Below are 26,004 nucleotides of genomic sequence, written 5' to 3'. Positions count from 1 at the left end.
AATAAAGAGAATGGAGAGGAAAGAGACGAAAAGAGGAGAAGAAGAAAAGAAAAAGAAAACGAAGGAAAAAAATTAAAAACAAAAATTAAAGGGCGTCAGAGACAACAAAGGACAATGGACAGTCTAAAAGTGTATGACCAGTTGAGGGGAGAGGTAGGGATGAGATATATTCTCCTATATAAAGAAGAAAGGAGGAAGAAAAAGGGGAAAAGGAGAAAGGAAAATAAGGAGTAAAAATTTTTAAAAATTTAAGTAAAAAAAGAGTAATAATAATAAAAAATACGTACAGAAAAAAGCGAAAAGAAAAAAATGAAGAAAAAAAAGAAAAAAATTATTTAAAAAAAGCAAAAACAACAACTAAAAAAACAAAAACAAAAATGGCAGCTCCCCCTCTTGGATGGGCGTGGTTTGATGTGGTAGGTCTTGGAGGCTGCTCTCAGAGGCTCCCCCTTGGTGTCTGCAGAGATTAGATAGGCAGGCGTCATGCCAAGCTTTGCTGAACTATGAACTGTAGGCCACTCTAATGAGTCTGATCTCCTTTTGCCACGGTTGAGCCAAGTTGTATTTTCAAGGCCCGCCTCGGCTCAAAGTTCCAGTCCATGCACTTTTTATGCTACCACAGATGAGATGTTTTTGTTTTGGTTGCTGGCTTCTTAGGGGGAGGAATCAATTTGTCTTGGCTCAGGCTGGGATTTGGGCTGCCCCTGCCTGGGGCGAGATGCGCAGCAGGAGGTGATGTGCCTGTGCACCGTCGCAGACACAACCCCCTGCAGGGATTAGCCTTGGGGGAGGAATGAGGGCGTAGCTGTTGCCGGAGGCGGCACCGGGAGCTGCTGGAAATGAGCTGGGAGCTCCTGTAGCCTGGGCGCGCACCCAGGTCTCCACTGCCACCAACTCTCTGCAGGGATCGTGTAGAGGTGGGGGCTGTTTTTTTTTCTTCCCCTGTTGGCACCCGGGATTCAGGGTTCGCGTGGCCAATGCTGGGGGTGAGATGCGCCGTGGAAATGAGGTGCGTGCTCCCACTCCCAAAACCGAGGTCGAAGTGAGCACCCCTGACACTACCACTGCAGTGGTGGCCGACTCCTTCCCAAGATGGCGCTGGGCTGGAAGCTGTTCCTTCCCTTGCGCCAGCTGGGTTCGGGATTTAGGCTACCCAGCAGTTATCTATGGAGTGAGCTTCTCCAAGCACAGTTAAGCGTTCTTTACCTCTTCCCCAGAGACAGTACTATGAGTGTGTTCAGTCTCTCTGTCTCTTCCCTTTGCCTCTCGGGCTCCGCGCGCTTGCCCCGCGTTGGGCTGGGGCTGCCACCTCCCCTGCCCGTCTCGGGCTGGCCCATTTTCCAATCTCCCCAGTTCGCACTCACTCAGGTATCCTTCAGGTTCTCTTCTTTCTAGAGTCCGTATTTTCTCCTTCCGCTCTTGCAGATGAGACTAATGTCCTTCTCAGTCCGATCGATGGGGCAGACAAAGTTTACAGAGCTCCCTTCCTCTCCGCCATCTTGGCTCATCCCCAGGTTAAGCTTTAAAAGCTTGTTTGGTTGGGGGCCCTTGTGGGAAGGAGGAAAGAACAGTTGCTTTTTTCTTTGTCAAAGGAAGAAATACCCACTCAGCTCAGATGGAGGAAAGTTGGAAAATTCATCTGGCGGCAGAAAGGTGAGGAAAAAGCAAGCTCAGCCTTGATGGCTGATGGGAGGCCTGGGCCAAGCATCAAATGACTTTCCTTCTTAATCACTAGGCAGTGAGTGTGAGGTGGCAAATCCAGTTTGGGATCTGATGGGAGGGTGATGAATCAGTGCCACCTGGGTGTGGTGCAGAGGGAAAAGGCCACAGCTCCACGGGGCCCCTGACCTACGCAGAGTATGCCTCCAGGAGTGGACCAAGGTGGTGAGTGTCCAAACATGCTGGTCCAGCCCCTCCCCACCCCACCCCCGATCCCCATCTCTTCCCTCTTCCCTTCCTTGCCCGGGTCCTGTTCACCTGCAAATGCCCTTCCCAAAGTTGTTCAGGAAATCTCTCCCAAGATTCCATTTCACAGCTCCATATGTATCCTCACTTATTTTCCACAAGATGCCTATTAGCACTTAATTAGCTGGAATGGAGCATTTTGCTACATACTGTCTCTAGGCGGTATTTTAAACAAACTAGCTTCTCGGCGCATGAGGATGCCCTGAAGTCTGTTGGGAAGGACCAGCTTAAAGCATGGCCTTTACCTGGATCATGTCACCTGTCCCAAGGTCTAGCTCTTAGCTGTGCGTACACGGAAACCCCATCTCCACAGTTTTCACAGTGATTTGGACCTGGACTACTGTGTCACCTTGAGAAACTCCCAGAAGTGTACAAATTAGAATGCTAGCTTATTAATTCGGAAGACGTGTGACCACCATGCAGGCTAGATGATCGCCTGGATCCTGGGCGAGCCACATGGGAAACCCAAGATACAGGCAGCTGGTGCTTGGCAAAGCAGGGCAGGGAGGGGAGTGTCCTATAGCATGGGCCCCTCGTCACTTCTGTGACCCTCTCCTCAATGGAGAGACGCCTGCCAGGCAGACCAGTTCTCCAGTCAGCCCGGCTGTGGAGGTCTCCTTGGCCAGTGCCTCCGGGACAGTGTTTACCTGATAGCATTTCTCCATTTCCTCTTGCATAATTTAGCTACTTTTATTTTACTTTCTTGTTTAGTGCTTTTATAGGCATCAGCTCCCAGCTACATAGTTTCATTTGCATAAGCTAACCACTGTACACTTCAGGGTTGGAAGGCCAGGCCATGGATGTGAATGCTATATGCAAATTAAGAGGATTTGGTCCGGGGCCCTGGGTGGGCTAACAGGAAGCCAAGCACAGAGCAAAGAAACATGGTCCTAATCAGCGCAGATGCTCGGGGAAGAGGAAGACCCCAGACTGGCCACTTAGAGCAGCCCCTGTGTGAGCATGGGCATGAGGCAGTACTAAGGCACTGCTTCCCTTGGCAGCCTTGGGTCAGCTTGGCCTGCCCAGATGGCCTCTTTGGATTTAAAGTGCTCTCTGTGATCTCTGTCCAGGTCCCCTCATGGCTCGTCTTTAGTAAGCCACAGTCTCCAGAGCACGCTGGCACCTAGGAGTGTGACCCTCCTGAGCCTCAGTAGGTTGGACTTGGGTCGAGTCCTGGCTCTACTGCTCAATGTATAGACTTTTCTCTGTATTGGGCAAGTGCTTTGACTATTTCAAGCCTCAGTTTCATCATTGGTAAAATGGGGATAACCACTCAAATTACATGTGTAGAAAGCACTCAGCACTGTGCCTGGCACAGAATTCTAGTTTGACTAGTATGAGCTCTTAATGAGAGTAGAGGTTATTCGAAGATCCACATTGTCTGCTGAATTGAGCCCTACACTTCCCCATTAGTGCCACTGATAGTCCAGCCGAAGGACAAGGCTGTAGGGATCCAGACTGTCCCAGATGCATAGAATGAAGGAGCTCATTGGTGCCCTTGCTGTGGTTTGCTCAGAGCTGAGGACAAGGTGCTAGTCCTACCCTTTGAGCCAGCTCTGGGAGAGGGAGAGTCAGGTCTGAGGCTTGGCCTGCGTAGGCATGCAGAGGGGAGAGAAGGGTTAGGTTTTTCAGGACAGAACAAAGTCGTTTGGGGGTGCCCAAGAGGTCTGTAGGGTCCTCCTCAGTGGTTTGGGACCTGTGATACTTTCCCATAGAAAATGTATTCCCCTCCCCTCCCCAGGTGGCCCACCCCTTGACATCAGCAGAATGGAAGTACCTGGTAGGTGACATCACTGTTGCCCATGGCAACACCGCCACCTCAGGGTAGGGAGAGAGGAATAAGAACCATCCCAACTGTAAGATACAAGTTGAAGGGAGGGAGCGCAGAAGGTGTGACATCCACAGGTGTGTTTCTTGGGCTGGGCAAGGGGATAGGGGGGGTGCAGTCCAGAGGTGTGGGCTATGAGCCAGTTGGTGGTAGGTTTCTGGGTCTTGGTTTGGCCTGAGTGAATAGATCTCTGAGCTTCGACTTGGGCCAAAGAGCATGACTTCTTACAGGGACTTCTGGCAGCTTCCGTGGTTCTGGGTTTCCCTTCTACAGCCTGAATCTGGAAGGGGAGAGTGGGAGTTAGTGGTACAGTGAGGGGGCTATCAAAAAAGTGGCTTTCCCTTCTTCACCCTCACCCCCAAAGGAAAGTAGGAAACAAGGATGCCCACGTCCTCACTACAGGGACTGATTTAAGACAGAACCTTCATTCATTGCCTGAGCAAGAATTTATTGTGCACCTATAGTGTATAAGGCAGTGGGCTAGGCGTTCATTGGCCTCATGGGGCTTTATCAGCAAATGCAAACAGAGAGGAGGAATGTCCGGGATCCGCTGCCCCAGTAATTGGTACTGGCTGGGAACAGAAGCAAGGTCTCCCAGCTCACCTCTTCCCAGCTCTAGCATGCCCCATAGAATTTCAGGGGACTTAGGGGTCACCTGGGTAGCTCAGTTGGTCAAGCGTTCGACTCTTGATTTCAGCTCAGGTCATGATCTCATGGTTTGTAAGTTCAAGCACCCGCCGCTCATGGTGCAGAGCCTGCTTAGGATTCTCTCTCTCCCTCTCTCCCTTCACCTCCCTGTCTCTCTGTTTCTCTCCTTCTCTCAAAATAAATAAACTTTAAAAAAAAAAAAAGAGAGAATTTCGGTGGCTTAAACTAAAGCCATGGAAAGTCCCTTCCTCGCCAGTAGTTCATGCTGATGGTTGAAATAGACCTGAGATCCAGGCAGTGGTGTTAGAGAGGGCAGGCGTGGGTACCAACTGTGCGCCCTGCCAAAGGACTGAATCCCACAAAGTCTGGGTATCACCGGCTAGAAGACAACAGGCTGACCGCCCACTCCTGGTTTACTCCTGCTGTGTGACTCACTCAGTGTCTCTGCCTGTTGAATAGGAACAGTAGCAGCCAGGACCAGAGAATACACAGAGCACTTTAAGATCCTCAGTTGGAAGTCCTAGAAAAAAATACAAAGGCCACAATTTTCAAATGACTCACTTCCAGGTGAAGGACCTAGTGGGACGCCCACTGCCTGGGCGGAGGGCTCCGCTTTCTCCCCCAGGTCCTCCCCTACAGTCTCCTTCCAACATGCACCAAACCCCAGGGAGGGCGTTGTCATAATTCGAGTCCTGCTTGTTGGCAAAAAACCACGTGCTCTTAGCAGACTGTTCTCCTGGGAGCCTGTTTCAATAACCTTCTTAGTAGTAGTCAGGGGACCCGCCTGAAGTTCATGAAAAGGTCCTTTGTTTGCCGAGACTGTGTTCCAGAGGGGCAGGACCACAGCCAGGCGAGCCTGGGCTGGAGGGGAAGAGAATGAGAGACCTCGCAGCCCTGCGTGCTGCCCCCACAGTGCCACTTTCTCCCTGGTGCCTCCCACCAACACACACTGCCCAGTGTCAGAGGGCCCTCACTCCCTTCTCCAGCGCACTATCCTTTTGGCTAAATAGTGGTCTCAGACATCCCAGATCACGTTCCCAGAATCTCTGGGTGGGAGGAGCCTTGAAAGCTCATTAAGTCTGAGTGCCTGTTTCATGTCCAGATTTCACCTAAACTGCCACCTGCCCTACCCTGAACAGGACAGGAGAGCCCATAGGTGCACTGTAATATTTCACAGATAACAGGTCACTGAGTAGCACAGCATCATAAGAAGACCAGAGGCTTAAAAGTCAGTCCTGAGTTCAAATCCCAGCTCCAATAATTAGCGAGTGGCCTCACCACTCTGTGCCTCAGTTTCCTTATCTGTAAAATGAGGATCATACCTCTTTGGGAGGTTTACTGTGAAGATGATTCACGTAAAGCGTCTTGCACAGTGCTTAAATGCCAATGAATGTCTCACATTGGTCATTATTTTCTAAACCCTCCCATGGGGGCGTCAGGGCCACACAGCTTGTCTTTTTTTCCAGAAAGTGAGAACTGCCTGCCAGTCTTCCAAGGGTTGCTTCTCTACTTCTTCTCTTATTTAATTTACTTTGAATCCTATAATCCTCCATTTATCTTACATTTCTCTAAGACTGAAGCGAGGAAGTGGGTGTCAAGGGCAGCGGCAGCTGAGACTCAGATAAACTTGTGTCATGGTTCAATCCCGGGTCGGATCATCTTCTTGGTAAACATCAGTGGTGAGTCAGCCTCAGTTAGGTGAAGGCCATCCGGACCTGAGGTGGCCCAGGCCTGTCCCCAGGGCTGCGTCTGGAAGGGTTTTTGTTCACATTTCCCAAGGTGCTTAGAACTGTTAGCACTGTGCTAACTTTCTGACTGCAGAGCGCCTCCTGAGGAAGAAAAGAAACTGAGAAGTCACTTCATGAGGGGTCTCCCACTCCACTCCTATTTCAGATTCCTGCTCCTGGGAGTAACTGCAGTGAGGGTTTTCCCTGGTCCTGACTTCATTCAGTCAGCAGGCATTCGTGATGCCTCCACCTCTCTTTAATGCCCAGCATCGGGGACCAGCATTGGTTTCTCCTTCGAGGTGCTCAGGAGTGGAGGGGCTGTCACTATGGACGTTGCCAGATTGGGGAGGTGGTGAGCGGCAGGCTCGCCAGGGGCCAAGCTTCCTGCTCTCCCTCTGTGGCAGCCTCTGGGGTCTTCCAAAGAAACAGCAAGGTTAGGAGACAATCAGACTAAGTCCCCAGGCTTCTGGAGTTTGCAGGGATGTTCGTCACCCCTTGTTCCCAGCAGACTCCCTAAGATGCAGGATTTAACAAATTAAAAGGGATGTCTGGCCTCATTACCCATACCAGCGTTTCTTACAGACCACGACCATGTATGTGACAGCCATGCCAGGAGGAAGGTACTATTGTCACCGCAAGTGAGAGACTTGAGTTTCAAGCCCAGGCCCTCTGCATCCAGACTTTGTACACGAAGCCTCTACAGAGTGTTAAGCTCTTAGGAACTGCAGAGCCTTGGGCTGTTTCTTTCTGGGTGGGCTTGGGGTGCAGCATGTCCCTGTGAACTTGGCAGTGTCGGTGTCTGCTTCCTGCCTGCCCCAGCGTGACCCACACGTCCCTGCCATAACTGTTCAGGGACACCTACCACGTGCCAGGCGCAGAAACCTCGGGTAGAAGCCAGGGCAGAGCACGGGTGTCACTCCATCCCTGTGACTGGATGTCGTTTTGTGTAGTTCACAAGGAAGGTGACTCTGCAGTCCTAGACGATTCTGCGGGTAATTTTGCCAACTGTCCCTGGCCGTATGGTCTAGGCCCTCTGCTTTCCGAGACGGGAAGAACTGGTTGGCCCGGACTGTGGCAGCCCTGGTGGGGGAAGGCAGGCTCACTCTGGTCCTCAGCCCGGGTTCCTGCAGCAGAGAGGCCCGCCACAAGCTCTGAAGTTTTTTACAACTGAGTTGGCCTCCGTCTTGCTTTTGTATCTCTTGCTGTTCCCCTCTATTAAGATGAAAGGGGTTTTAGATCTTTGCAGGCACAGAGTGTGTGTGTGTGTGTGTGTGTGTGTGTGTGTGTGTGTGTGTGTGTACACGAAGAGGCCCAGAGCTCTTCCCTTCCTCCCCACCCTTCTCCCCGTCTCTCCAGCCCAGCTGGGGCCCAGGCATTGTGTCAGGTACCGCCCAAGCCACAGGGGACCTGGCTGGAAGAACTGCCTGTTCACTGTGTGGGGGCCAGAATCCCTCAAGCCAGGACGTGAGTAAGAGGCCGCAGAATGGGAAGGGTGGGAGGGGGGACCAGCCTTTCTGTGGCCATGGAAAAGTCCTGGGGGCCATTGCCCTTGCCCGAGAGGCCAGGTTGTCTTTGTGAGCCAGTCTGTCTTTGTTCTCATCCAGGGATCACAAGGAAGGTGGTGCCTGGCAGTCTATTTCATTCCACCCATCCCCAGCTTCTCTGTGAGGGAGGCAGGGTGGCCAGGGAGGGCTTTGTCTCCACTTTGTTTTCCATTGTATTTTCTCCCTGGTTCCTGCTGAACCCCCTTTAATAACGTCCCCATGGAGCCAGCCTGTTTGCTCTTGTCCAGAGCCTGCTTTCTGTCCCTGCCTTCCCCGCCCTCCCTGCCCCACAGCAAAAGTGCCTGAGCATTCGCTGCCTGGGGGCAGGGAGAGAAGGGGGACAAGTCTGAGGAGCTGTGGCATCCCTGCCTGCGGTGGGTTTTCATGCTCCCTCCCAGCCGGTGCTCTTGTGGGCAAGATGAGGCCCAGAGGCAGAGGGAAATTCTGAGAAATCCTCACTCAAGCCAAGCCCACATCTGATGGTGCATGAGGGCTGCCCCACTGTGAGAAATGGTTAGCTCTGTGTTCCCATTGTTCATGCGCCCCTGTGCCTTCAGGGCCAGAAATGTGAGGCCAGAATCCAGGGATCAAGGGACATGCTTTGGCACACACCTGCTTGCTGTAGGAAGTGCCTCCTTCTGAAGGATGGAGGGCATGTATGATGGCTTCGTTTGAAAGCGGGGGTCTCTAGAGTACCCGGGATCGCACGTGTCCTCGGTGCACTGAGCAGGCGGCCTAAGACCAGAGCCCAGGGAGCTCACGATGATGACCGAGCCCGATGGGGCAAACTGGGGAGGCGGCCATGTCTGGAGCAGCGGTCCTGGCATCTGGCTCCTCTGCTCTGTGCCTGTGAGACCTTGAGCGACTGTTCTCTCAGGACCTTGGACTCCTGCCTATGAAATGGGGCAGCGGCCCTGGTGAGCCAGGCTAAATAAGGAGAGAGGCAGGAGAAAGAGCACCGTGGGGTACCCACTATGGGACATCTACGGAGATGCTTAAGGCGCCAGACTTGCCTGCACTCCGAGGGGATTAATAAATATGCCACCCCTGCCCCCAACCTTGTTCTCTTTCAAGAAAGATTAGTCTCAGGAGTTGGGGGTGGAGAGGGATAGGGAGGCTCTTACAGTTTCTGAGATGGACTTGCTGTGAGGACTGTCTGGTGGGGTTTTGGTTGTGTGGTGTGGATGCAATGCAGGGAATTTGGGACAGTGCAGGAGGTGTTGGGGGGGGGAGGGCAGTCAGTAATCTGAGTCGGCCAGGGCAGGTGGGAAGGGAATTGAGGCAGCCCCCAAGACTGGGTGGGGCCAGGCCCTGAACATCAGTCTTAAAGCTCTGACCTGTGTCACATGGAAACCGGAACCCACCAAAATGGGGGGAAGGGAGACCTCCAGGGAGGCACAGAGGAGCTGTTTGCAGAGGTCCATGCCAGCTGAGATGGGGTCATGGGGAGGCCCGGTTTAGGGTGGGGAGCAAAGGCGGCTCAGAGCGGGGCCAGGAGGCTGCATTGTGCATTGAGACTATCCTGACAACCACAGACTGGGTGCTGAAACAACAGAAATGATCTTCTCAGAGTCCTGGAGGCCTGAAGTCTGACACTGAGGTCGCTGCAGGACCCCCCCGCCTCCGGATGCCACAAGACAGAATACCTCCCTGCCCCGTCCGGCATCCAGTGGCTCCAGGCCTTCCGGGACCTGGCAGCTTCCCTTCATCCTCCTCCTCTGGCTTCTGTCACCTTTTCCTCTGTGTCTTTTTGCTCCTTTTCTGTCTGTTTATAGGGACACTTGTCACTGGACTGAAGGCCCACCTGGGCAATCCCTGGTGAGCTTGTCTCAGTGGTCCTTAATTACATCTGTAAAGATGCTTCCTTCCAACTAAAGTCCCATTCACAGGGTCTGGATTCATGTTTTTGAGGGCCACCATTCAACAACTGTTGGATTCGAGGTGCCCTCGGGAGCACAGACGAAAGAAAGCTGGGTGTGGGCCCAGACTAAGGGCTGCTGGGGGAGCCCCTTGCTGTCTCTGTGGCCTGCAAGTCTCCCTGCCATGCCTTCGCCTCTGAGACACTAGGCCTCCGCCTGCCTGTCCCAGGACGCTGTGATTTCCCATGACGTGCTGTGGGGGCATCGACATCAGGCAGCGTGTCCTTCCTGGGAGATGGATGGCTTCCCTGTGCATGAGCCGCTGACGGAGGAGCGGGAACAGGAAGGATGTGGGCCCTCCCACCCACATCAGCAGAGGCCAGGCCTCCATCCTGGCCAGCTGCGTGGCCCCAGACCAGAGGATGGGGTTGGCATCCTCTTGACTTTTTGGAAATCCTTTCCTCTTCCAAAAGTGGGCCTTGAGGAATCTTAGTGCTTTGGCTGGTGTGACTGGGCACCCTTTGTGAGTCTGGCCAGTGTGGCCACGGGGCAAAGACAGCACAGCCTACCCTGGGGGAGAAGACCTCTCCCCTCACAGCGTAAACTTTGCCGTGGGTTCTCCTCCACTGGGCATGGCGGGGTGGGGGTGTCTCTCCTCTCTCCCCCACTGCTACCAGGGTCCAGTCTTGACCCCTGCTTCTTCCTAGCCCAGGTTCCTGCTTAGTCAGTGGGGGGGGTTCAGTAGGGGGGGGGGTGCAGTGGGCATCCAGTTCTCCAGTCCAGGAGACCACAGACCTCAGACGATAATTCCAGCTGCTACTTAGTGCACACCCATTAGGCTCCAGAGTCTGTTTTCTTCTAGTTCCTGGAGAGGCTGTGGGGAAGCCCTTTGTGTAAATCCCTGGCACAGGCCTGGCACACAGCCAGCCCTCATAAATGCCGGGTGTGATTATTCTGAGGGTGGCTGCTGGGACACCTGGGAGACATTGGAGGCAAAGATCGAGCTAAGGGGGCTATTTCAGCGAGTCCTGTTGCCAGAGGAAGTAGTAGGTGGTGGTACTGCTGAGGGGGAAGAGTAAGGAGAATCCCAGGGTCAAGGGCAGCCTTGAGGGATGCTTAATGGGGGAGGGGAGAAGGCACTGGACAGGAGAAAGTGGGCTGTGGACCAGGGCCCACAGGCTTTAGGTGGCCTGCTGACATATTTTATTTGGCTTCCCTGGTTTTCAAAGAATTTTTGAAATAGTACACAACAGTGTAAAATTGAGGGATTTTGATAAAATCCAGAGTTCTGTTTCTCTTGGGGGAAAAAAAGCACAAGATCATGCCATTTGTGATGTGACGGCTCTCTCCTTTAGATAAAGCTTGTGTGACTCAGTGGACTCCATCCCCATCACTCAGATCTCTAGCATCTGCATCCTTGCCCATTTTCTCTGGGGGTCTTCTCCACTACTGTCCCTCACATTTGGTCTAACAACCCCTGCCTTCAGGAAGGGTGAGTGACAGGGGATAAGGGAGGGAGCCCAGTGGCCATAAGGGTGGCAGGTGGGAGGAAGGGGAGCCTGACTGGAGGTCAAGACAGAGGTCCTGCTGTGGGGGAGGGGAGGGTGGAAGGTGGTGGGTGTAACTGTGAGGACACCGAGAAGAGGAGGCACTGGGGCCTAGAACTTCAGCCTCCTACCCACTTTCACAATTATGCTTTGTTGGTCTCCTTCCTTCCTCTTTCCTCACTTCCTTTCTCGGCCTGCCCCTCCCTCTCTTACCCAGGCCTCCGAGGCCACCGGGACCCAGCCCCCTGCTCCGCCCCTCCCTGTTCCCACCCCCATCGAGGTGCAGGCTAAGAGGGACCTCAGGAAGAGATGCTCCTGGTGAAGCGTGGGCCAGTTCCACGAGGCCTTTCTCCTCTCCTGCAGGGGACTCTTGTCCTGGAAGGGTGGGGGCCGTCTGTGCCCATCCCGGCCCTGAGTTAGGCGAAGAGGAAGGAGTTTGCGAGGTAAGTGGCTCCCACAGCGGCCATCTCCTCCCTAGCACGTGATCAGGTCAGCTCCAGCGTACTGGGCACCTGCAGTGTGCCCCTGGAGGAGGCAGGAGAAAGGTCAGGTTTTGGAACTTGCTGAAACTACAGCCAGGAAGGCAGGGCCTGGTGGGTGAAGTGGCACAGGAAGAGCAGGAAGGTGGCCTACACCGAGGGACAGGCTCCCTCAGGAGGGCACCTGGGCTGGGCAGGGATGCTTCTCTGACACCAGTGTGCAGTGTGAGCTCTGCTAGAGAGAGGCATGCGACTGGAGGTGAGACAGCCAGGCCACGGGAGGGAGCCTCACCAGGGCTTCGGACAGACTGCGTGCTCATGGGCCCCAGACTCCACCACGAAGACTCAGAGTCAAACTCGTGCTCTGCATTCAGCCTTACAGTCCTGTTTCCTCAAGGTCTAGGAATCTCGGGCCACAGCAAATCTGGATGATTTGGGTGGTCAACCTTGGCCGTGATGCCTGGGAGGTGGCAGGGGTCCCTCATCCCCTGGGAGGTTGGAGGGAGAGCAGAGGGAGATCTGAGAAGTCACACAGTGGACCTTTCTGTTGTCAGTCTCTTCACAAAATAGGATGCTGCAGCTGCCTGACACATGTTCTGAAAATCAAATGACCAAATACATGCCGAGTACTCAGCCTTGTAAATCGGCACTACTTCTCTCCTGTCCGTGAGGGTCCACAGGGTGATGCCTGCAGGGACCACTTCCACCCCACCCTCCTCGCCTAGCATGTCTCCTCTCTAGGTCTGTTTCCTCATCTATAAAGTGGGGCTTAGATGAGTACAACACTAAATTCTGACTTTCTGAAATTTGTGGCTTTATTTCCCCCAAACCAGTGGACACCTTGTCCACTGGGACTGAGAAGCTGCTGCACAAGACCAGGCGCACAGTAGGGGTTTGGCCCAAACTTACCAACAGCGTAGTCTCCCTTGGTGCCTGCTTCCTCAGAGGGTGCAGAGCCTAAGCAATGGGAAAGGGCCCAGTAACCCCTCAGGGCCTGGGCTGCAGGTGGCTTCTCCTGCCACCAACCCACCTCCTTTGTTTTGTTTTATAATGAAACAGAGCTCAGCTGCTCCTTTTGGCTCTGAAGATGACGCCAGGGCCTGGGCCGCTTTTGCTACTGTAATTAGCACAGCTAATTGCATCTGACAAGCTGGGCGTGGGACAGAGCCTTGGCAAGTGCAGGATTGGGGCTGCGTTGACACTACTGGAGCCACACCTTCCTCCTCCCTGGAGGCCTGCCTGGCTGGGGCAGGGCTGGTTCTCAGACTTGAGTGGAGACTGGAACCCCCACCCCGCAGGCCCCAGCCCTGGAATTTCTGATCAGTAGGTCTGGGGTTGCACCTGAATATTTGCATGTCTAACTAGCTCCCAGGTGATTGCAGTACCGCTTAGTGGAGGCCATATTTTGAGCCAGGAGACTGCTGGCTGCTGAGAAATGGGGTCCTGGGCACTGCTGCTGCTGCTGCTGAGGCCACAACCAGCTAGCCCTGGGTGGAGATAGGCAGGTGGTGGGACAGAAGAGGTGTTGATAAGCACTTGGGGCTGGACACAGGCCCTCACTTCTCCAGGTCTGTTGTAGGAATTCTCTCGGGAAGGAGGGGGCTGGGTGGATATGGAGCCAAGGGTTTGCACATCCACATCTCCCCAGCACAAGGGAGTCCACAGACAAGGAGGAGCCCCCAAAGAACAGAAACAAAACTCCCTCCCTTTCCATGACCATCCTTGGTGGCTGTCTGCCTCCACATGTGAACTGTGGTGGTCTTCCTGCCTGGGATCATGTTGTGCTTATCTGTGTGGGCCATTCAGCGTCCAGCATGGTCCTTGCGCATAGTAGGTGCTTTGTAAATGTAGCAGGATGGAAAGAACTTAGGCTTTGCAGGTGGAAGCCGACAGAGCAGCATCTCAAACTGGCTGCGCCTTTTCTAGTAGTGTGGCTAGAAAATCACTTTGTCTCCTGGGGTTGGTTAACCCATCTGTGAAACAGAGATCACACCTTCCATGGAGAAGGTTGGGGGGGTCCGCACTGTGCACCCAGCGCATCCTAGTGAGAGCTGGTTAAACAGAAACATATAGGTACCTATTAGGTAACTCTTAGTGGCATTCATTGGATTAAGCTGTGATTGAGGGGCCTTAAGGTTCTGGGGCGAGGGGGGTGCAAGATCTCAGGGAATAGAGAACCCATTTGGGGTTTCTCTCCTAGAGTCTGAGGCTTCCGGCCAGGCTCAGAATAAAAGTCTGAGAAAACTATCGGTCTGGGCCGACCACCTGCAGCTTCTGCCCCAGCCCCTGCTGCCTCGTGACCCTGGCCTTTTGCCAGGCTAAATTTAGCTGTGACCTGCATGGGCCACCACACTCTGTAGGCAGGGCCAGCGGTGGAGAGGAACTCCGCAGGTTTCCTGCTGGCTTCCTGGCAAGCAGACAGACAAAAGCCCTTAGAGGAACCTAAGTTAGTTTTCAAGCCAAACCCGACTCATGTCTTGGACCGTGTGCATGGGGCAGCCTTGTAGAGCTGAGAGCCTTGGGCCAGTGCAGAGGTGGATGGTTTTCAAATTAGGAGAAGGGGGCCCTTTGGGAGGGTGGGGTGGGTCACATATATATCCATGGTTCTGGGAGAGGCTCCCAGATAACTGTCTGTCCCTATGGTCTCCAACAAAAGTCACACCACTCTGGTTCCTTCTCATTCTTCTGGCCCAGTGGCCCCATGGCAGTGTTCCCTGTGGCTTGTTTGGGGGAGGGGAAGTAGAGGGTCCAACCCAGCCCCATCTAGTGAGCACTGAGCCCCCACGGCCTGTTCCCCATCCCTCAGGGTCCATAGGCAGAGCTGCCTGTCCAGACATTAAAAATAAAATGACACCTGGGATCTCATCGGATCCCTGGGAGGGAGTTGGCAGTTTAAGTAAGGACTGAGTCAGAACTCCACCTCCAGAAGGATCCAGACCTCCAGAGGCTTCTCTCCTTTGCTGGAGGGCAGGGTGGGCAGAGTGGCATGCCAAGGGACAGCAACACTAGGGGAGCATTTTGTGCTTTGGAAGCACTTTTGAGCGTGCTTTGCTCCGCACCCCTTGGACTTGGCAGAGTGCTTGGCAGGTGAGAAAACAGGCCTGCAGAGGCCTCAGGGGAAGGAGCTGATGTTGTAGGGCCTCTGCTCTGTGCCAAGCACCTGAGATGAATAATCTCCCTTAACTCAACCTCCCTGTGAAGGAGGGTCTGCTGTTAACTCCGTCTAGGGGGTAAAGCTGTGGAGTCCTAGAGCAGCAAGACCACTCGGCAAGGAGTAAAGTCTCAAATCCAAGCCTGTCTGCTTCTATAGCCCAGGCTCCTTCCACTTTGTTGCCCTCTCCTCAGGCTCCCAGCAAGTCTTGTAACCCTACGACTGTCCAGCTGTGCGTGACTGTGGGCTGCGTGCATCCTGCCTGAGAACCTTGTAGAGGCATCTGCGTGGCCCATCACGAACCCCTGCAGGCAGGTTCCCTGTGCTTTCCCATCCCATCACTTCACAGCTACCCTTTTATAGGAAAACTTGCTCAGGGGCAGGCATTTTGTTAAGTGCTTCATATGCATTAATTCACTAAAGCTTTACAACAGCAGGCATTATTATTGCTGTTGTATGGATGAAGAGACTGAGGGTCCAAGAAGTTGAGTGATTTGTCTAAGGTCACAGAGCTGTTAGGTACATGTGCTGGGCCCTGTCTTGTCTCCTGGAATCCCTCCTCTTAAACCCTTGCACACAGAGTCAATGACTCCAGTTCCTTTGGAGCTATGAACCTTGCCTGTCACAGTACAAGGAGGCCACTATGGCCCTTGAACAGGGCACAGGGATGCACACAGGTAGCCCCGTGGAAGCTGTCGAGGAGGGAGGAGGAAGATTTCCCAGTCTTCAGGCTTGACAATGACCCCATTGCATACTTGGTAGTATCCTATCCCAAGTTTGCATAGAGACTGACCTCCTGGATCAGGGGTTGTCCAGGATTACTACTGTGACATGTCAGGCAAGGCCTGCCATGCCCAAAGGTGGCTGCCTATAATACAGGGGCCGTCAAGGTCCTCAACACCCCCAAATTATCTGCTAACTGGCTGCTGCCTGGTGCTCTGCCTATTAGCCCTCTACACCTTTATCTTAAAACCCTGATCCATGTTAATAAGCCAGCCTCACAGCTTTGCCTTGGACCACCCTGGCAAAACTTTCCATTGATGTGTCTCTAATGTGGAAACCAGGGCTGATCTGTTTCTGCAATTCTCTGGCAAGCTGCCCTTGGTCTTGGGGAAGAAAAGCTGGCCAGCTGCCCCCTGTACTTTTCCCTCAGCCCACCCGCCTTCCGGTCTGACTTCCTCCACTTTCTCCTGTCCTCTATCTCCTCCTCAAGTTCACCTCTGAGGCCTGAATATGTGTGCACACCAAATTCTGCTGCAGGCGGACCCCACTTTTGGTTCCTGCTTGCATGTCCAGCTGTGTCTAGGATGGAATCACATCTGAGCAGCGGGCTTCACCCAAGTGTGGCAGCTCAGGTCATGCACATCCTGGCACTGCTGGCAGAGGTTTCTTTCTTTTTTTAAAAAAAATTTTTTTTTAATGTTTTATTTATTGAGACAGAAACAGCATGAGTTGGGGAGGGGCAGAGAACAAGGGAGACATAGAATCCCAAGCAGTCTCCAGCCTCCAAGCTATCCGCACAGAGCCCGATACAGGGCTCGAACTCACAAACTGCAGAATCATGACCTGAGCAGAAGTCAGATGCCTAATCGACTGAGCCCCCCAGGCACCCCAGAGGTCTCTTTACCTGATGACAAATACCTGTTCCTTGGCACCATCAGTGTAAGAACCAGAACAAGTATTTTTAAGGGTGTAAGCTGAAGGTTAAGAAATGGGGCTCAAGCAAAGTGGAAAAGCTCCTATCAGCATGAGTTGGCATACAGGGGGCCAGGGGAACCCTCTGTGGTTTTTGTTGCCCAACAATGACCTCATTTGGCCATTAGCCTTCCTAGCTGAGGTCTCCTAGCTGAGGTCCGAGGCCGAAAGGGGGCAGAGCAAGTATGGAAAAAGCCCACTGTTACTTCCCAAGCTTCCTGCCTGGGAGGGCAGAGGGTGTAATATAAGGCTTACTTTGTAAGGCTGTGCCTCTCAGACTTTCATGTGAATGGTATTGAAATGCAGGTTCTGGTTCAGTCAGTCTGGGATGGGGTCAAGGTTTTGCATGTCTAACAGACTTTCAGGATTATACGGGGTTAGCTCTTCCCTAAAAGTCACTTGAGATCTTAAAATCCATTTGTCCTGGAGAAATGGAATGTCTCTCTTCACAACTAAGACATCAGGTTTAAGGTTTAGAAGATTCATGAGAACATGTCCAATGCTCAGCCACTCTGGTTGTTTCCAGGGTTGCCCTGGGAAGAGCTCTACCCAGAAGGCCAGGAGGTCAGTGTCTGTATTTGGGGTGAGCCCTCACAGATCAGGAGGAGAGCTCTGCACTGGGGGAAGACAAGGGCCCAGAACTGCTTCAGAAGCACTTGCCATTGGTGAAGTGAACACACTTCTGCTGTGTACACACTTTGCATGGGCCACCGCATCCATCAGTGACCTTGTAGCTACCGTGGTTTTCCTGGTGTACGATAAGGAAACTGGGTCTCAGAGAGGTGTGTTAACATCCCCAGGATCACACAGCTGATCAGTGACACAGCTGGCCTTGGAACTCAGCCTCCTTGTTCTCCACTACTAGGCTTTACTGCATTGAGAAAACATACCTTTGCCACAGACATTCACAGGGGGGAGACGGATGAAGGGATAGAAAAATGACTCAAACGGATTTAAACAGCACAGAAACTACTGATTTATAGGAGTTTAAAAGTCCAGAGGCAGTGAAGCCAGAAAGTCTGCTTTTGTCCGTTGGCATCTTTCTCAAGCAGATCCCCCCTTCCAGGTAGCTGGAGAGCCACCGGCAGCCATAATCCTGTTCCCTGGCAAACGAAGGCCACAGAGCATCTTTCTCCTGTTTGGCCCCAACCAATCCTACATGTGCCTCCCTCCCATTGGCCCAGGTGAGGTCCTGTGCTCCTCACTGAATCCACACTGTGGAGGCAGGGGTGTGAAATAGCTTGGGCCTGGAGCTGGAGTGGGATTACCCACCCAAGCCACAGGGAAGGCTGCTGCGGGAAGTGGGTTGCCCAACCAGGATTGCTGGTGTGGGACTCTGCAGGTCTCTCGTCCGAGGCTATGCGGAGGCACGCAAGGAGACCGTGGGTTGGGTGGGAGAAGAACAGTAAGACATTCACCAACTCCGTGGGGCGGGGTTGGTGCGAGGGTCGGGGAAGAGGCAACATGGAGGGACGCACCGTGTGACCATTGATCTGTGTCTCTGTGTGGCAGGAAAGGTGTAGCCATGGCTCTGGGGCTCTTCCGGGTGTGTCTGGTGGTGGTGACAGCCATCATCAACCACCCGTTGCTGTTCCCGCGGGAGAACGCCACAGTCCCCGAGAACGAGGAGGAGATCATCCGCAAGATGCAGGCGCACCAGGAGAAGCTGCAGCTGGAGCAGCTGCGGCTGGAGGAGGAGGTGGCCCGGATGGCAGCCGAGAAGGAGGCGCTAGAGCGGGTGGCGGAGGAAGGCCAGCAGCAGAACGAAAGCCGCACGGCCTGGGACCTGTGGAGCACACTGTGCATGATCCTCTTCCTGGTGATCGAGGTGTGGCGGCAGGACCACCAGGACGCGCCTTCACCCGAGTGTCCTGGCGGGGACGAGGACGAGCTTCCCAGCCTGGAGGGTGCCCCGCTCCGGGGCCTCAGCCTGGCCAACAAGGGCACGCTCGACCACTTCTATGAGCGCTGCATCCGGGGGGCCACGGCCGATGCTGCCCGCACCCGGGAGTTCGTGGAAGGCTTCGTGGATGACCTGCTGGAAGCCCTGAGGAGCCTCTGCAACCGGGACACAGACATGGAGGTGGAGGACTTCATTGGTGTGGACAGCATGTATGAGAACTGGCAGGTAGACAGGCCGCTGCTGTGCGACCTCTTTGTGCCCTTTATGCCCCCTGAGCCCTACCATTTCCACGCAGAGCTCTGCTGCTCCCGCCGCTCAGTGCCTTTGGGTCGCCAGGGCTATGGTCAGATCAAGGTGGTCCGGGCCAACGAGGATTCGCTGGGCTGCATCTGCGACAAGACCAAGCTCGGGGAAGACATGCTGTGTCTCCTTCACGGCAAGAACCGCCTCGAACGGCCTGGGGGTGAGGTGGAAACGCTGCTGTGTGCCCGAGACTCCCCCTACCTGGACACGCTGCAGGTCATGAAGTGGTTCCAGACGGCCCTCACCAGAGCCTGGCACCGCATTGCCCACAAATATGAATTCGACCTGGCATTTGGTCAGCTGGACACCCCTGGGTCCCTCAAGATCAGGTTCCGCTCAGGGAAGTTCATGCCCTTCAACCTGATTCCTGTGATCCAGTGTGACGACTCGGACCTGTACTTTGTCTCCCACCTTCCCAGGGAGCCCTCTGGGGAGGCCCCGGCATCCAGCACTGACTGGCTCCTGTCGTTTGCCGTCTATGAGCGACACTTCCTCCGGATGACATCGAAGGCGCTGCCTGAGGGTGCCTGTCACCTCAGCTGCTTGCAGATTGCCTCCTTCCTGCTGTCCAAGCAGAGCCGCCTGACCGGCCCCAGCGGGCTCAGCAACTACCACCTCAAGACGGCCCTGCTGCACCTGCTGGTCTCCAGGCGTCCTGCTGACTGGGAGGCTGGGCAGCTCGATGCTCGCCTGCACGAGCTACTCTGCTTCCTGGAGAAGAGCCTGCTGGAGAAGAAGCTCCATCACTTCTTCATTGGCAACCGCAAGGCACCCAATGCCGTGGGCCTACCTGAGGCCGTTCGCCGGGCCGAGCCTCTCAACCTCTTCCGGCCCTTCGTCCTGCAGCGAAGTCTCTACCGGAAGACGGTGGACTCCTTCTATGAGATGCTGAAGAATGCCCCAGTGCTCATCAGCGAGTATTCCCTACATATCCCCTCGGACCACACCGGCCTGCCCCCAAAAGCTGTTGTCTTGTAGAGCACTCAGGACCCAGAGGGCCAGGGTGCAGGACACCCCACATGTCCACACCTCTCGGGGCATCTACGGGCCCTGTCCTGAGAAAATGCTGGGCTTCATCGGGAGCCGTGGCTCAGCCCACCAGGGAAGCCTGGCCCTACAGCCCCGAGGAAAGAATTCCAAGCTGGAAGCTGGTTTGCTTTCATGCCAGCTGGGGCCTACTGGTGAGGTTCTGGTCTGGGGTTGGTTGACCCTTTGCAGCTTACTTTTGGATCACCACAAACGGCCAAGATGATGGCAAAATACTCCTTGGACACTAAGTTAAAGATAATGCAAACATCCATTTGGGTGCAATTATTACCTCCCAAGTCCAGTCTTTACTTGGGTATCAGCAAGGATCTACAGGAGTCCTGATGGGGCAGTGTGTTAAGACCCAGGACCCTATTTCCAGTCACTCTTGGCCGTGGGCATCTGCACCCAAGGCACTAACAGGGACAGCTGTGGGAATCTGCAATCTTCCATCCTCAGCCTACAAAACAGGAGTCTCCCTGTGGCTGCCATTTTTTAAGCTATTTGGAGAAAAGACCAGGTAGTGGTTTGAGGCCCCAAGAGGCCAGTGTCTCTGTTGCACAGAAGTGGACACTTGGTGGCAGAGAGAAGTTTCACGTGGCCACTTTTTCAGCTACACGTCTCAGGGTGCACTCCCTCACCCTACCCCTTCCCCCAGTGAGCTGAGCACTGTGGGTGCCACATACCATGTGGGGTACAGACTCCATAGCCCCTCACCCCTCTGTATTCTCTCCACAGCTGGACCACACGTGGTCAGGGAGGGCAGATACCGAAGGTGGAAGTTCTGGGAGACACGGGGTGAGAGGGATAAAGGACAGAACCTATACCCAGGGTACTGGGGCCTGGCTCACAGCCTGACCTCTGATGCCCGGTTCAGAGAAAGTTCCAGAGCTGAGAAGTGACACATGCCATAGCCCTGAGTTTTCCTCAGCAGGGTCTGTCCCAGTGCAGGGCATGCCTGGAGGCCAGGGGAGACCCAGCTAGCTCCATCTGATGCCCCCAAGACCTGCTCTCTCCAGTGGGGCTCCCTCCCTGCACAGAACCCTCCTTACCAGCCAGCCACACAGATGACCAAGACCCAGAGAGGCCCAGCTAACTGGGAGCACACAGGGATGGCCCTGAAGACCCAGTGCCCGAGCCCTAGAGTGGTCACCTCGGCACTGCCAGGGGCCGCGGCCACTGGGCAGGTGCCAGAGGCTGTGGGGGGAGCTGGCCGGTCTCCCGGCCCATTTAGGGGTGTTGGGAAGCCACTCCTCCTCCACTTGTGGCTTCTGCAGCCCTTTGGGAGTTCTTCTTAGGGCATTGCCTCAGTAACCCTTGCAGTAAGCTAGGAGGAGGCAAGGATGAGGGCGCCTGCATCAGCAGCGGGGGTCCCCTCCAGGGTGTAAGCCGGCCATGCCTGCTGAACAGCACCTGCAGCTCCCCGGGGCTGTCAGACTCTCCTGAGGTGCAGAGGACCCTGTCCTGGCAACAGGGGTCTCTCACCTGGCCCCAGGGGTTCTGGAAGGTGGACGGTTTGCCTGACAGGGTTTACTCGCAGCAGGCTGGGCTGTGATGGAACACTGAACCCTATAGGAACCCTTCCGTGTGAGCTGGAGTCGGACTGCGCAGACTGGCAGCGGGGGCTGCAGGGAAGGGGCATGCCGGCATGGCCCCTGACAGTACCTCCAGGCCCCCTGTTCAGTTGGGACTTGTTTCCAGAGTTGGGGTGAATATCTGTATTTATTATTGCCCATGCCTTGCCTTCCCCACCTTCATCCTTATTTCATTGTGCTTGGAGGAGACCTGACAGCCAGGAACCAGCCTCCAGCAGCCAAGACCAAGCCTGAACCTCGCTTGGCTCCCAGGAGAAAGTTCACTGAAAAATTACCTTCTGGCCTCTTGTTTATTCAGAGCAGCCAGCTCAGCGGGGAAATGGGGATCTTTTATGCACCAAGGCTGCTTCTGAGACAGAAAGCAGCAGGGCTCTCAGTGTTTCATGCTGCCTTATTTATATTAAAGGAAGAATTAAATTCTTACAAGAAGGAGAAACTGGTCACGGTGTTTGTTTTTACTTCAGGAAGTCTGTGAGGTTACCGAGCAGAGTTGGGGAGTAGGGAGGGTTTTCTGTTGACCCTCAGAAGCTTTCACTCCCTTTTGCTTCTTACGCTTCCGGGAAACTTTTACAAATAATGAAATAGAACAATTTGTAGCCCATCTTCGAAGCAGCCTGAGGAGTTCCAAAAGGAGAACTTGGTGGATGTGAGCACAACACCTTATGTCACAGAGCTTGATGTGCAGATAAACGTGTGAGCGAGAAGGAACACAAAGCTTTTGGTTTTTGAGCAAAGAGATGATCTTTTAAGTGGAAACTTGAGTCCCTCAGAGCACTTCTGAGGCTTTTCCACTAAGGACACCCAGGCCACTTTCTCTGAGGAAGCGCTTTCCCCAGCCGAGCAGGTTTGGCTTCACCGGGCATCTGCTCACTGGGTGTGTCGTGCTCCAAAACCACATTTTGCTGTGCCTCTTGACGACATAGAAAGGAGGCCTGAGGCCAAGATGCTGATTAGGTTGGGAAGAGCCACAAGAATCATGGAATCATGGAAACGGTTAAGCATCCAAATTCGGCTCAGGTCATGATCTCACGGCTTGTGAGTTCGAGCCCCGTGTCGGGCTCTGTGCTGACAGCTCATAGCCTGGAGCCTGCTTCAGATTCTGTGTGTCTCTCTCTCTCTGCCCCTTCTCTCCCTTTCAAATATAAATAAACATTTCAAAAAGAATGATGGAAACATTGGTGAGTCCACAGGAGAAGCCCAATTTGGGCTGCTTTACCAGCTGTGGCCCCAAAAGACACATTACAGGTGTCCGTCCTCTGGATGCAGGTTTCTGGGCCACACTGCAGATGGCAGTGGAGTCTCTAAGAGTCTGGCCCAGGAATCTGCCTTTTTCCCTGTTCCCAGGTGATTCAGAAAATCCATGAATCACTGATTACCTCTGGGAATAAGGGATATGGCACTGCCTGATGCGGCTCTGAAAGCTGGGTAGGACTGACCAGGAGGAGTGTCCAGCCAGAACCACTGGGTGAGGGTAGGAAAGCATAACAGATTGAGGCAGCATTTAAGTGCCATCCACCTGGTGCCAGTCACCCTTCTATGTGCATTTCTGTGTGCTAACACATTTAATTCCCATGTCAACCCTGTGATGTGGATGCTGTATGTTATTCTCCCCATTTTCCAGATGAGGAAACCGAGGCACAGAAGGGTGAGTAGCAAAGCTAAGATTTGAACCCAGGCAGGCAGGGCTGGTTTATATGCTGACAGATACGGAGAAATTTCAGCAAATGAGTTTAAAAATGTTGGGGCTCATTACAGAAAAGCCTTGAAGGCGATGTAAATGAAGGTAAACCATAAGCAGTGGTAAGCCATTGTTGATTTTTGAGTGAGAGAGTAACTTCGTCTGCCCCAAACCACGAAGCCCCTAGCCCCTAACTATGTGGTCAGCACTGTGTTAGGTGCTGCAGAGGGTTACGGCCAGCTTCCCCGGGGGTGGGTGAGGAGGGGTAGGTGGCAACTGTGGCAGGGTCAGTGAATGTCCTGGAAGTTCTTTTTGTAATTTTTTTAATGGTTTATTTATTTTTGAGAGAGCAAGAGTGTGAGCCGGGGAGGGGCAGAGAAAGAGGAAGACACAGAATCCGAAGCAGGCTCCAGGCTCCAAGCTGTCAGCCCAGAGCTCAACGTGGGGCTTGAACCCACGAACTGTGAGATCATGACCTGAGCTAAAGTCCGAGGCTTAACTGACTGAGCCAGCACCCCTGTCCCGGAACTTCTAACTGAAGTCACCCCATAGGCTGTGATTCAGCACATGCTCATGCTCCATCTCTCTCTACCTCCTGGGATAGAGCTGGAAGGTTGTTTGGTTTGGCCAGCAGCTCAGGAGCGGAGAGTGCCAATAACCGCTCAGTGCAGGAAACGGACCCTCCGCATGCCTGGTGCCTGCCCTGCTCACCCTCCCCTGCCTTGCCCCTGACAACCGCCCCCACCCCACCCCCCGGGAAGAGCATCTTTTAGAAGCCATCCAAAGATAGCTTGTTTTTCTAACTAGTTGGGGTTTTTTTTAATAAAAACAATACAGTCATGATAAAAAAAATTCAACTACTGACAGAATAATAGATAAAAGCACCCACTCCATCTCCATCCATTCCCCAGCCATAAACAATATGAAATTTCTTGTGTAGCCTTCCAAAATTTTTCTGTGTATGTATCACACATGCGCATGCACCCTGTTTTCTTTTTACATAAATTGCATCATACCATCTAACTTTGCTTGGATATCGTTTTGGAACATTTGGTTCTACCCTATTCTTCAAAATAGCTGCTTACTATCTCCCTGTGTGTATGTATGTACTCTAATTCGCACAGCCTCTCCTCCTGAGGAATGGCTACAGCGGCTCCCCTTTTTTGCTATTATAATGTTTACTGCAGTAAACATCTCTGCATAAAGCCTCCTTTGAAGTGATCCGCCCTTCTGGTAATTGCTATAATATGTACCCATCAATTTGGTATATATGGGTTCACCACCAGGTATCTAACCATAAAAATCAACTATGGCATGAGATTTATTCCATCATCTTGACACCAGAGTGAGGAAAAGGCATTTTTAACCAAGTACTGAGCAACACAACTTGTGTTCTACCCTGAGTCAGGTGCTATGTGGGAAATAGAAGTCTAAGATGAGGGCTCTGTCCCCAAGGATGCGGGTATATTAGGAAAACAAAACTGATGGCCACAAAATAAGCCAGAGAACAGCAGAGAGCATTAAGTAATTGTAAGTGAACTGATGTGGCTCTGAGGCCTGCATGGCCAGAGGGAATTTGTGAACTCCCAGATCAGCTCTGGCCGTAACAGCTTTAGCTCCCTTGGACACAGGAGAATGGGAAGGGCCTCCCCAAAGAAAATTAAATCAAAATGATTGTCGTTCCATTCCCAAATGCTTGTGTTCTGTTCAACTGGGCCCAGGGCTGGTTTATTTCCTTCTGCACAACGTAGGCCCCTGCTTTCCTGTTGTAAGTGGCATTTTCTATTCCTTTGATGTTCCTCTACAGCCCCACAAAGAAACCAGAAAAAACTGTCAACAACAAATTCTCTCCCAGCAAGAGGGAACAACATAAACCTCCGTGATGTTCAAAGACGTTGCTTCTTTTCTTCCTGGGAGAAGGTAGGTCTTAAAAGTGCCAGGTGAGATTTGCAGGACAGGGGTGGGGTGGGGGATTGGGAAGAATTTGGTCCCATCTGTTTCTTTAAACCCCACTGATCAGTGATCTTTTAGATTTCTCATAAGGCAACTTTATTTAAAATAGAAAGCAAAGACCCACTTCCTGCCCCTTTTTACAAGCCACCCTTGGGCCTGTCTTCCCACCTGGCCAGAGATGACTCACGCAACCCCCACGGCCTCATTGTTCATTTATTTCTGGAGAGTAGACTGAACTATGTTGGACCAGATGTCTTTTGGGACAGTAATCAGACCTCCAGTGACTGACCATTGTCTTGGGGCTCCTTCATAAAGCGTGGCTAGTGCTGAATCAGCCCCAACAAGGACCATGAGTCAGCCCATGTCGACCCCCTATCCAGGAATCTGGGCCAACCAAGACAACAGCAGAGTCCTTAAGTAGAGCCAGATTCAGGGCCCAGGAGACCATTGGCATTTCACCCTCTTGATACCTACAGTTTTGCTGGGACCAATTCCTAAGAACTCTCTGCACACATTTGTGTCCTGCAACATTTTACAACCTGACCATCCAGGGAAGCTACCAAAGCCCCATCCATCCAGAACCAGACCTGGAGCAACAAGATCACTCAGCCTAAATGCTTAACGATCTAGAGAGAAACAAGGAAGTGCAGACCCCTGCCCTATCTCCATGTGCCCACTCAAAATGGAGGCCCACGTGTAAGGTGCTGCCCAGTAGATTCCCAGCTTCTCCAGTGACAAAGCTGTGCAAAGACCAAGGAATCCGATTCCAGACTGTAGAAGTAGCACAGGGGCTAAGAGCTTAGGTTCTGGGTTCAAATTCCAGCTATGCCACATCCTTCCTCATTGAGTCTCTCAGTTTCTAGGAGCCTTGATTTTGCCTCAGTGTCTTCTATAAAATGGGATGATACTGTCCACCTCAGAGCCATTGAGTAAGATTGAGTAAAAAGGTCACATGTGAAGTACTTAGCTTAGGACTTGAGTAATAAAGTCAAGGACAACAGAAACAAAAATAGTAAGCTCTCCATAAACAGAAGGTTGTCTATTCTGACTCTGCCTTGGCTTCCTTCCTCCATAAACCATAAACCATAAAGCCTAGGTTTTAG

At 53.1% G+C, this 26,004-nt stretch overlaps 1 protein-coding gene across 12 annotated transcripts in view; it reads left to right on the top strand.

Annotated features, from left to right (window-relative positions):
- ITPRIP (inositol 1,4,5-trisphosphate receptor interacting protein) overlaps positions 1 to 26,004 on the top strand; it is a 34,492-nt gene that overhangs the window by 3,308 nt on the left and 5,180 nt on the right. The window contains exons 2-6 of one of the 12 annotated variants that reach the window (XM_029932542.1): positions 1,593 to 1,653; positions 10,927 to 11,063; positions 11,482 to 11,561; positions 17,510 to 17,627; positions 17,956 to 21,706. In XM_029932542.1, coding sequence (XP_029788402.1) covers positions 17,969 to 19,627 — 1,659 coding nt within the window. In that variant the 5' untranslated portion in view covers positions 1,593 to 1,653; positions 10,927 to 11,063; positions 11,482 to 11,561; positions 17,510 to 17,627; positions 17,956 to 17,968 and the 3' untranslated portion in view covers positions 19,628 to 21,706. Of the gene's footprint in view, positions 1 to 1,592; positions 1,654 to 10,926; positions 11,064 to 11,335; positions 11,562 to 14,942; positions 15,747 to 17,509; positions 17,628 to 17,955; positions 21,707 to 24,755; positions 24,869 to 26,004 lie in introns of those variants that run through there. The other 11 variants (XM_029932537.1, XR_003905720.1, XR_003905721.1 and 8 more) reach the window with 11 other exon arrangements.

The sequence above is a fragment of the Suricata suricatta genome, chromosome 2 (genome assembly GCF_006229205.1).
Source record: "Suricata suricatta isolate VVHF042 chromosome 2, meerkat_22Aug2017_6uvM2_HiC, whole genome shotgun sequence".
Lineage (NCBI taxonomy): Eukaryota > Metazoa > Chordata > Mammalia > Carnivora > Herpestidae > Suricata > Suricata suricatta.
The sequence above is the reverse complement of the archived record's forward strand: the minus strand, read 5'-3'. Positions and strand labels throughout refer to the sequence as shown.